The sequence below is a fragment of the Colobus angolensis genome, unplaced genomic scaffold, assembly GCF_000951035.1.
Source record: "Colobus angolensis palliatus isolate OR3802 unplaced genomic scaffold, Cang.pa_1.0 Scaffold88, whole genome shotgun sequence".
Classification (NCBI taxonomy): Eukaryota; Metazoa; Chordata; class Mammalia; order Primates; family Cercopithecidae; genus Colobus; species Colobus angolensis.
Window position 1 is genome coordinate 3290297 of NW_012122709.1, and position 12170 is coordinate 3302466.

Sequence of the window (12170 nt, forward strand, 5' to 3'; positions counted from 1 at the left end):
ATAAGAGGAATGAGTTCTACTGCTCTATAGCCCTGTAGAGTGAATATAGGCAACAATAATTTATAGTATATTTTCAAAGAACTAGAAAAGAGGATGTTGAAGGTTCACAACACAAAAAAAAAAATAAATGTTTCAGGTGACAGATATGCTAGTTACCCTGATTTTATCATTACACATTGTGTACATGTATTTGAAATATCTCTCTATATCCCATAAATATGTACAATTAATTACATGTAAACTAAAAATGAAAGGCAAAATTACAGCGTATTTTGTTAAACCTATCAAAACTAAATTTCATCCATAGTTTACCCTCCTCCCTGAAAATACAAGAAACTTAGAACTTTTAACCTCATTTATTGTCTCCCAACATTTTTGCATTTTAATTCTATTCTGTTTTTTTGAATGCCAATAGGAATTGTGATTATCATCCTATATAAAAAGTGTTCATTTTCCTTTAGTAGTTTCTAGTTACTGGACTAGTTTTGTTTCCTGTGTGTTGTACTCTAATAATTTATTCTGATTGTTCTTTCAGTTGATAATTCTCTTTTCTGTTGGTCTTCAATCTGCAAGAAAACCTATTCATTTAGTGTTTAATTTTATTTCACTTTTTATTTTTGGAAGGTCTATTTGGTTCTTTATCATATCTATTATGACACTTCATGTTCTCTTATTCCCTCCAGTTATCTTAAAGTTTGCATGAAATATGTGCCAGGTAATTTCAAGATCTCAAGCAGAATATCTTAATTATCTTGGCCACTTGCATAATAAGGAGAGAGTAGTTGACTTCACAACTTCTGTTCGAGTGCTGAAAATACTCCTGAGATAAATGTACCAAGATCATGCTTGGAAAAGGAAATGAAGCCATCAAAACAAACAAAAATATACAACAACTAAACAGACAAACACATACACATATTTATGAACATGCATATACATGTCACACACATATACCCATGTGTTGTGTGTTTGTAATTATATATAAAATGAATATAGATAATTATGTATATTTAAGTATACATGTAAATACTTATGTAAAGATAGAGATATAGGTTTAGGTTTAGGTATACAGAATATAGATAAATATAGACATACGATTTCTAAAAGCTACCTTAACACATACATAATCCATTTGAAGAAAGGATTCTATAGTTAAAAACATTTTAAAACCTCTATTGTAGTCAATATCCTCTTTTGATACATGATGGTAAAAGGCCCAGAAATTGGCAATCGAATCCCAGATCAGATATCTTCCAGCTGAGAGACAAATGCTCACAGTTGCAAGAGGTCTTAAAAGATCTTATGTGCATGCTCATGATAACTTCCCAGTTGCCCTAAGATGTTTTCCAGCCACTGTTGCAACAACTCCCTGAAGAGAAAGTACTTGGGCTCACCAGAACAGCCATTCCCACGAGAACTCTAATTGTGAGGGTACTTTGCTTTGCTGAGTTGAAATTGGCAACTTAGAAGTAGCTTCCTCACTGCTAAGACTGATAGAGAGGAAAATTTGCAGCTTTCCACACATGTAGTGTGTGTGTGTGTGTGTGCATGCACACTTTTTGTAACCATGTGACCATGTGACCTGGAGCACATCACTTAATATCTCTGAGTCTTTCATTTTAAAATGTGATCAAAGTTAACTGCCATACGGCATGTACAGATTATGAGATAACATATACAAACCCCCTTTTATATGCTTTGTAACACAAGATAGGGATTCATATTAATGTCCTTTCTTTCCCTCTTCCTTGATTTCTCCTTCACCAGAGTCATGCTCAAAACAACTAATTCTGCTACCAAATGAGAACCTCAGATTATTTGAAGCTAGGTATGAGATGCCTGTGCCCCAGCTCACCTTTTCCCAACATGAGTCAACTGTTAGTCCATTCCACAGTAAAGACACTTTCCTCTGGGATACACAGTGGAGCCCAGGGTAGACACCATCTTTGGACAAGACTTTTTTCCCTGTGAGAACTGAACCAAAAGTGAAATTTCTGGAGAGAAAGAGGCTAAGCCAAAGGACACAAGCTAATCCCACTAATTCCAGTCTCCGTTATTTCTTCAGGAGTTTTAGAGTACCACTTATGAACAGTGTGCAGGTATTTAAGATTCTCAAAGCCTCACAGCCAGTCTTAGCATATGATGCCAAAAGGAGCTAGATATCAAACTCCTCAAAGCCTCGTGGTTGGAGCTCGATGCCTTGGTTAATTAAGCATCTTTCAGTAACAGCCTCAATCTTCCAGGCTTAGAAATCTGAGACAAGATAACATTTAAAAAAAAGCCTAGTTTTGCAATCATATATTGGAAGTTCTGGCAAATGATTCAGCATAGAGAATACAGAAAGAATAATGTAGTCATTGGTTCCACAATCAGTCACCCTGCCACAGTTCCACTGGTAAAATGCTCTGAGAGGCCCTGTAGGTTTCTACAAGACTTGATTTCCCATTGGCAGACTTTGAAGTGCTGGCTGGAATGATCCAGATCTTCCGCTTTTTTCAGGTATGTTTCTCATATTGTTCTTGAGTTTCTAATCAGAAACAGAAAAACCAGAAAGCAGAGTGTGTCCACAAGTAGATGTCATACCACAACTGGAGAACAGATAGGGGATATAACATAAGAATGCTTAAGCATGAATTTGTTTCAAACACAATAACTTATTATTATACTTGCCCTGAACTTTGAGATAGAGAGAAAAACAGAAAGACCCACCAACTTTGCAATCATATGCTAAAGGTTCTAGCGAATGATTCTGTAGCATTCTTTTTACCTACACTAAACCAAACCCTTTGCCATATCCCATGCAGACGTGGTAAAAAAAAAAAAAAAAATGCACAGCATGAGGCTGTAAACAAGGTATTTAAGACAGAGTCCATCACTCCAGAACATTAGGGTGTGAACTTTAGACTCTGTGGAAACAAGATGTTTTGGGAAAGGGCAGTGGCCCTGGTGGGCAAAGGCCCTGGGAACATAAAAACCCCCAGGTTAGGGGGATGTGGGAGGGTCTTGAGAATGGCCCAAGGTCACATCGAAAGTGACATCACAGCTCAGAACATTGCTGTCTTTCAGCTTGCTCCCAACCAGAAGTGCAGTCCACGCCAATTTACTTTTCTGAGTCTGTAATGTCACACTTGCTCCCAGTTTGGTGGAGGTGGGCACACTGTTCTCACTCAAACCCACTTCTACTCCTCCTTCTTCCATAGGCCTCTTTTCATCCACACCAGACATTTACCCACTCCAGAGTTTTACTGAATTATCCCCAACCCAACATCCAGACCTTGTTCTTCTCCATCCTTTTTTGTTTGTGATGGTGGCTGGGCAATGATAAGAATAGGCAATAAGGGAAAATTAAAGGGTGTTCTAGTGGATACTCAAACTCCAGAAAAATAATAGATGTATGTCTGTCCTAGAAACAATTTTCTCTTCCCATCTCTGCCCTCTTCCCAATCCTTACTACCACAGAGGCAAAATGGAAATACCACATTCTCCACTCTAATACATTACCTAAGTTCTTCTTTGCTGACAGATTTTTTTATATCAAATTATTTTTTATTTTATGTACATATCCCAGAAATTCTGACTAGCATCCTATTCTAATAGGAATGCAGAGATAACTTTTAACTGAGACAAGAATTTCTTCTCTACAGGACAAGTGTGATGCAATCCCATGCAATACCAGTACTTCAGGAGGCCAAAGTGGGTGGATCACTTGAGGCCAGGAGTTCAAGACCAGTCTGGGAAACATGGTGAAATCCTGTCTCTACTAAAAGTACAAAAACTAGTTAGGCATGGTGGTACACACCTGTAATCCCAGCTACTCTAGAGGCTGAGGCATGAAATCCCTTGAGCCCAGAAAGTGGAGGCTGCAGTGAGCCAAGATCGGACCAATGCACTCCAGCCTGGGTGACAGAGCGAGATGCCATCTCAAAAAAAAAAAAAAAAAAAAAAAATTTTTTTTTTAAAAAAGAATTGAGTCTCATGGTCAAATGAAATCTGGGGCCAACTTCTGGCTCTTTATGCCTGTAGGTTCTGATTTTGCCATGACTTAAAAGAATGATCAAGCTCAGGGAAATCAGGCCACAACATCAGAATCAAATGTCATGTATGAGTGTGGGAATGTCATGTCATTGTGCTGTTCTCATTTACCTATAAGGATTGGCCTTGGCCACTTCCAAAAGGGACTAGCTGTGGTTCAGTGAAAGGCTAATACCCAAGAGTATTTCCTTTCATGGACAAGGCATGACATTCTTCTACAGATTGAGAAAGAACATCAGGAAATAAGGAATAAAAGCGAAGAGAGTGTGTAATCTGAATAAACTTTTCCATCACCATATGGTAGCCACTGAGGTACCTCTCTCTTCTGACAGATTCAGAATCTAACATCAGAGATATAGACAAAAGACTTTTATTCTTCAACCCCTCCTTAATTTTTCTCCCCAGGGCCCTGAAAAATATAGGAGATGGTGAAGTTTGGAGAAGACTTATATTACTAAGATCAGAAATAAAAGTGGAGACATTACTACCAAACTTAGAGAAATTAAAAGGACTATACAAGAATACTATCTACATTTGTACACCAACAAATTAGATAGTCTAGATGAAATGGACAAATTAATAGAAACACAGAAACTGCCAAAAAAAAAACTCAAAAAGAAATAGAAAATCCGACCAGATTCTCACTTCCATCACTGCTATTCAATATTGCACTGGAATTCCTAAACAGAGCAATTAGGTAAGAAAATGAAATAAAAGGTATCCAATTATGAAGGAAGAAGTAAAACTATTTCTATTTGCAGATGACATGACTGTATATAAAGAAAATCCCAAATAATCCACACAAAAACTAGTAGAGTTAATAAGCAAATGCAACAAATTTCAGGGTACAAAATCAGTTGTGTTTCTATACACAAACCCACAATGAACAATTAAAAAAAGAAACTAAGGAAACAATTTCATTTATAATAACATCCCAAAGAATAAAATACATGGGACTAAATTTAACCAAGGAAGTGAAAGAATTGTACAGTAGAAACCACAAATAATTGCTGATTAAATGGAAAGATGTCCCATGTTCATGGATAGGGATACTTAATATTGTTAAATGGCAATACTTCCCAAAGCAATCTATAGATTCAGTGCAATCTCTGTCAAAATTTAATATGGTCTTCTTTGCTGAAATGGAAAGCCAATCCTAAAATTCATATGTAATTCCATAGGATCCAAAAAAGCAAAACTAATATTGAAATAGAAAAACAAAGTTGAAGTACTTACACTTCTCAATTTCAAAACTTACTACAAGCTACAATAATTAAAACAGCATGGCAAAGGCATAAGGATAGACATATGGATCAATGGAATAGATTCAGAGTCCAGAAATAAATTCAACATTTATGACCATTTGATTTTTGATAAGGATTGTCAAGGGGGTCTTGAACATTCAGTGGGGGAAGAATAATATCTTCAACAAATGGTGCTGGAACAATTTGGATAGCCACGTGCAAAATAATCTAGTGGACTCCTATCTCATGTCACATACAATAATTAAAATAAATCAACTCTAAATATAAGGGCCAAAACCAGAAAATTATTAGAAGAAATCAGGAGTAATCTTCAAGGTTTCTGATTTGTCAATGGATTCTTAGATTTGACACCAAAAGCACAAGAACAAAAGATAAAATTGATAAATTTGAATTCATAAATTTCTTTAAATTTGCACATGAAATGACAATATCAAGAAAATGAAAACACAATCTGCAGAATGGGAGAAAATATTTACAAGCCACATATCTGATAAGGACTTAGTATCCAGAATGTATAACGAACTCTTCCAACTCAACAATGAAAACAAAAACAATGCAATTTTAAGAATGGGCAAAGGAGTTGAATCAACATTTCCCCAAAGAAGATACTCGAATGACCAGCAAACACATGAAATGATGCTCAACATCATTAGTCATAAAGGAAATGTAAATCAAAACCACGTGGCATACTACTTTACACCCATTAGAATGAAGATAGTCATTTTAAAATAACAAGTGTCAGCAAGGATGCAGAGAAATAGGAACTTTCCTATGTTGCTGATAAGATTATAAAAGAGTACAACCAATGTGGAAAACAGTCTGGTGGTTCCTTAAAAAATTAAAAATAAGATTATTACATAACTCAGAAACTCCACTTCTATGTATATATTCAAAAGAACTGAACACATACTGTTCACGCAGAAATTTGTACACAAATGTTTATTGCTGCATTAGCTACAATAGCCAAAAGATGGAAACAATCCAAATGTCCATTGACAGATGAACAAATAACTTGTGGTATAAACATAATGGGAACATTATTTTGCCATTAAAAAAATGAATACTGGCATGTGCTACAGCTTGTATGAATCTCAAAAACGTTATTACAAGTGAATGTAGCCAGCTACAACAGGTCATGTATTGTGTGATTCTGTTTATATGAAATATCCAGAGGTGGTGGCTGCAGATTTTGAATGTGCTAAATGTCACTGAATTGAATATTTTAAAATGGTTAATTGTAGGTTATGTGAATTTTACCTCAATTTTTTAAATGGGTCACAAACTTATGTTTAGCATAATCCCCTTTTAATTTTAAAAAAGACAGATATTACATGAGAAAAAATGTGCTAGAGCATACTTCAAGACATTAAAGATGGTTATCAGTGAATTATGAGAAATTAGGTAACTTTAATTATTTTCTCTTTGCTCAAATTATTTAAAAATTACTTGCATGTTAAATTTTTTAATGCCTAGGAAAGAAAGACTATAGTTGTATTGACTAATAGATTTCTACAAGCATGGGGAAAATGCTTAATTTGTAGGGTTAAGCAAGGATAAAATAAATTGCATTGTCTGTACAATGTGATCCCAAGTATTTAAAACATACTGCTTATGGTAACAGTCAATCTGTGGGAGATGATTAATAAGTGATATTTTCCCTTCCTACTTTCCAAATTTTTTTAATAAACATATGTTATGACTATAATCAGAAAAAAAATATATTTTTAAAACGTCTACTATGGGGCAAGCTAGGTTCAAAAAACAGAAGTCTGACAAATGTAGTTGGCTCGCTATTGACAAGGAAGACATTTACACTGGAATTCTATATTTTGAGATATACCATTCTTCGTAGAAAAGTTGTAAAATACAGAAAATACGAAGATGGAAACAAATCACAATAATCAAATCACATAGAGAGATTTAGTTGTTTTTTTAATAGAATTGGGCACAGGCTGTTTAGAAACAACCATCTTTCATATCCATCATAATGATAGCATTAGTGTAGTTTGTTTAGCAAATGTTTGCTGTGTGCCTATTATGTGCTAAGCCTGCTATGTAAGAAGTGTGGCTCTCTGGACAGGAGATAGAACACTAAAAAAGACAACTACTTATCTTTGGCTGCCTGGCATGCTTCCTCACTTCACATGGTATCAGCAGTTTAGCATTACAAACGTCCTTTAGAGAACCAGCCCTTTCTCATTCTTGGTTCTAGTGGCTTGAGTGGACTGACCCCAGCCTACCCAAAGTGGATTCAACTCCTAGCAATTCGTTAATCCAGCCCAATAAAATGTCAAGTACAGGACTTTTATTGAAAGCATTCAGAAAAGAGGTGAACTCTCACACTAAACATTTGTAACTAAATAAAGGGTGTTAGAAATTCCCTAGAAAGGAAGCTATGATAATAAATGGGTTGCTAGATGGGTCTAGTAGATGGTGGCCATACTTTGTTACTACCTTGTGTATTGCTCTACCATAGCCCTCCCCAAACTGTACTCTGGCTCCTGGCATTTGTCTCTTCAACCAGATGGTCAGCTCTCTAAGGGAAGGAGACACATCTCCAACATGCTTGGTTCTAGCACAAACTGCTAAAGAAACTATCCTGATAGATTTAGCAGCATGGCCTTAAGGCATTGGGGTTCTATCACTGAGAACTCAGGTTTCTGGTGCTTCAGTACCTCTACTGGCTGATACCACATCCTACAGTTCACTTCATATGCTTGGGTTCCTGCTCTGGGCTGAATAGGTAGTCTACTCTGAGTCATCAGCTGTGGGTGCTGATGTGGTCACTGCACGATTTTCACACAAGCACCCAGAGGACGTCATCAGGCAGAAGCAGTGGGGGTGGGCAGCATTCACAGAAAGTCTGTGATGAGACACCACAAAACCAGAGGGGAACATGAAGTCACTGAGCCTGCTCCACCTCTTCCCTCTCCCAAGAGCTAAAAGAGAGCAAGGAGGAAACAACAGCAGCTCCAACCAGGACAGCCTTTCTGAGAAGATGCAACCCATCCTGCTCCTTCTGGCCTTCCTCCTGCTGCCCAGGACAGATGCAGGTGAGTGATCGTCTCCACCCTCGGGGGCCCAACCCCATCCCATAGGTCTCCTGCCCTTTCCCCACTTTCCTGATCCATCTATCTACCAGGAATGTTCTGAACTCCAGCTCCCATTGTACCAAGACCCCCCAGGTGTGATGCTGGATAAGCTATCAGCAGGAATGGCAGAGCAGAAGGCCGTTCTCAAGAAGAGCCAGTGGGTACTATCCCCTCTCCAGAGCCCACCTTTGTCACCTGGAGAGTGGGACTTTCCTAGAAGTAAATGGCAGAGGATGAGAAACTAGAAAAGAGAAATATTAAATTATTCTAGAGTAGGCCTGGCTTCTGTTTCTGGGATAACACAGGTCCTTCTCTCACCGTCTACTTAGGAGAGAAACCCAGAGCTCAGCTGACAGCAGAACTGGTGCAATCACTGTCCTCAGAACACTGTTAATGTGTTTGCTCAGTCCCATTCTCCAACTCTGTTTTTCTTCCCTGGCCTTTGGTGGCTCCCCTCTTTCCAAGAATGAGGCACTATGGCAAGCCCGAACTTCCCTGTTTTCTAGAATTCCACCAGCACTGCTCTGTCAGCCCTCATCCAGAGGCTAACTGGAGCCAGTCCATCATGCAGCCATGAACATTTATTGGGCACCCACTACATGTCAGGCTCTAGCAAATAGGATATGACAGTATCTAGATCCCTCCACTTATGCCCTGGCCATTAGAAAGCAGCACTATCCTAGAAACCATGGGACTCATAGGGTCTTGGAAACTCACCTGAAACAAAGCAAAGTCAGGAAAGGAATGATCAGGAGCCTCTGGGATTTCACTGTCCCTAAGACAGGTATGCTTGCCTTCAACTACATATGGAAGAAAGATTTACAGACCAAAGTCTGCTGTTCTTCCCTTTTACAGAGCAGGAAATTGAAACCTCTTCCTCCAGGCCCCTCCCAACTCCAGGCTATCCCAGGTTCCCAAATGCCCAGGAATTCTGGAGCCATCAAGCAGGTGCCTACCCAGCAGATTCCATGGGTGCACACAAGCAGAGAGACTTTTCCTTCAGGGGAGATCATCGGGGGACATGAGGTCAAGCCCCACTCCCGCCCCTACATGGCTTATCTTACGATCTGGGATCAGATGTCTCTGAAGAGGTGCGGTGGCTTCCTGATACAAGAGGACTTCGTGCTGACAGCTGCTCACTGTTGGGGAAGGTGAGGAGCAGAAAACAGCCCATACCTTCCTAGAAACACTCCACAGAGACCCCTGCCTTCTTCCCAAGGAGCTCCTTGGGCTCCTGGGAACACATATGCCAGGAGGGCTCCTTAGAGGGTGAGAAAAGGGCAGGTAAGTTTGTGGAGAGGGGGGAAGGTTGGTTCCAGAGGCGCTGCTGAAGTAAGAAACAGCAGAGTGACCAAGCCTGCCAAATTTAGAACTGGGGGCATACTTTGGCATAAGAATACAAACTGAAGCAATTCCACCTGTGTTTCAAGGGGGAACCGACCCCTGAGAAACATGGTGCAATTACCAGAATTCCAATTCCTGGGGACAGACTGTCCCCTTAATTTCCCCTCAGCTGCAGCCCTGCCCCAGCTGTCACCTGCTCTTCACTGTCTCTGGGCTGTATCCTCTGTGACTCCGCCCCCATCCTCACTCTGCTTTCTGTGCAGCTCCATAAATGTCACCTTGGGGGCCCACAATATCAACAAACAGGAGCGGACCCAGCAGTTTATCCCTGTGAAAAGAGCCATCCCCCACCCAGCCTATAATCCTGAGAAATTTTCCAGTGACATCATGCTACTACAGGTGAGGCACACTCCTGCCACTCTTGCTCTTCTTGAGCAAGAAGTCCAGTTGGTTCCACTCCCACTGTGATGCAGGCCCTTCCCTCCTTTCCATCCTGGCCTTTTGGTTAATTCCTGTGCCTCAGAGGAGAGGGAAGACAGCATAGTCCCATCACTGTGTCAGGGCCCAGAAGTTCGTTGGCTGACCTGGACTTTCTTGCCTCTTCCCCACCAGCTGGAGAGAAAAGCCAAGCGGACCACAGCTGTGCAGCCCCTCAGGCTACCTAGGAACAAGGCCCAGGTGAAGCCAGGGCAGGCGTGCAGTGTGGCCGGCTGGGGACAGACGACCCCCATGGGAAAATACTCAGACACACTGCAGGAGGTGAAGTTGACAGTGGAGGAAGATCAAACGTGCAAATCCCACTTAGGCCATTATTACGACAGTACTGTTGAGTTGTGCGTGGGGGACCCAAAGATTCAAAAGGCTTCCTTTAAGGTGAGACTATGTATCTGCCTGGATTGGCTCTGGGGAGAAAAATGTTTGGGGAAGATCTGAGACATGCAGACCTAAGTAGTGGGGGACTCCTTCACCCACTAAACTGTGATCTTTCTCTCTGGAAAGAGAAAAGGGGACTAGACAGAGCTGGGTAGAAATTAGGGCCTCTGCAAACTTACGAGGAGGCTTAGAGTGGATGGTGCTCCTTTGGAAGGATGAATTTGCAATACTCTACCCACTCCAGGTCACAGATATTAGGAAACTGTGCCCACTGGGAGTGCAGTAATTATAACCAGGTGTGTCTTCAGAGGCCAGTACCCAACGTGGTTAATGGGCTGGTCCTCCATGGTGGATATCAGCCCTCCTTGCCCGCTTCTGGGGCCTTAAACAGCCAACGGTCCCACATTCCTGTGATCCCAGGATCTAGGGGAGATGACGGAGGCTGGCCGCTGGGATGAGGTGAAGCAGTAACAATGTCCAGAGCCAGAGCTTGGCAGCTGGGGGCCACCAGCAGCCTGCCCTGCCCTCTCATCTCCCACATGCATGCTGTGCAAGTTGGCCTTTTCTAAGCGGGGGCTTGAGGTGGCAGAAAGGGCAGGACCCAGAGGAGCATCAGCTCAGTCCTTCCACTCTCTATTCACAGGGGGACTCTGGAGGCCCCCTTGTGTGTAACAAGGTGGCCCAGGGCATTGTCTCCTACGGACAAAGAAATGGCAAGCCTCCACGAGTCTGCACCAAAGTCTCAAGCTTTGTACCCTGGATAAAGAAAACCATGAAACGCCGCTAACTACAGAAAGCAAACTAAGCCCCCGCTGTGATGAGCCACCTCCTCGGAGCCGAGTCCAGATTTACACTGGGAGAGGTGCCAGCAACTGAATAAATACCTCTTAGTTGAGTGGAAAGGCTGGTTTCTTGTTTATTCATTGACCCTCATTCGCAGGCACCAGTTCTGTGCTATGCAGGCCAGTAACACAATTTTGCTGTCTTCTGCTTTCTCCTCTCCCCTCACCCCTTGCCACCTCCCCAAACCCCCATGCAAAGCTGATATTCAGCTCTTTCCTATCCACACCAGTTTCTCCAGGGCCTGCCCTTCTGCCAGGGCTGAAGCTGAGCACCATCAGGAGACAACATGGACCACTTTGGTCCTGGGGCTTAGCGAAAACTTCTTACCTCCTTCTCCAGTGTTACATGACAGAGAAAAAAGGGATAATACCATGGGACCTAACTCCTCATCCCCCACTGGGGCTCCTCATTCTCCCCTGGGCTTAGTTTCTCTACCCTCCTCTGAGCTCAAAGCTCAACTGATCCTCCAGCCTCTTGGCTGCCCCTTCTCTTCATCCCTGCTGAGTGTTCTCAGAATCCACCAACTTTTGTCCTCTCCAGTCCACACTGACCTGATCTGGGCCCTTCCTCATATCTACCCACCTAAGATACCCAGAGACCTATGTGGTTCCATAAGGGCCTTGCCACTGAGATGCCAGCTTATCTCATGCCCTGGCAGAGAGGGGCCTCAGAAAAACCAGGCCTGTGTGGCACCAGGTAAGACCCACGGAGGACAAGGCTG

The 12170-nt window shown here is 41.5% G+C and overlaps 1 protein-coding gene across 3 annotated transcripts; it reads left to right on the top strand.

The window, feature by feature from the left end:
- Positions 1-8188: 8188 nt before the first annotated feature.
- Positions 8189-11508, top strand: LOC105503703 (granzyme B). 3 transcript variants are annotated; one of them, XM_011930712.1, is made up of 5 exons: positions 8189-8350; positions 9393-9540; positions 9997-10132; positions 10346-10606; positions 11250-11508. In XM_011930712.1, the coding sequence occupies exons 1-5, from the start codon at positions 8194-8196 to the stop codon at positions 11391-11393; spliced, it is 846 nt and encodes a 281-aa protein (XP_011786102.1). In that variant the 5' UTR covers positions 8189-8193; the 3' UTR covers positions 11394-11508. The 3 variants fall into 3 exon arrangements, with proteins under 3 accessions (XP_011786102.1, XP_011786103.1, XP_011786104.1); XM_011930713.1 differs by having other exon boundaries at positions 8281-8350; positions 10346-10411; XM_011930714.1 differs by lacking the exon at positions 10346-10606 and having other exon boundaries at positions 8283-8350.
- Positions 11509-12170: the final 662 nt, after the last annotated feature.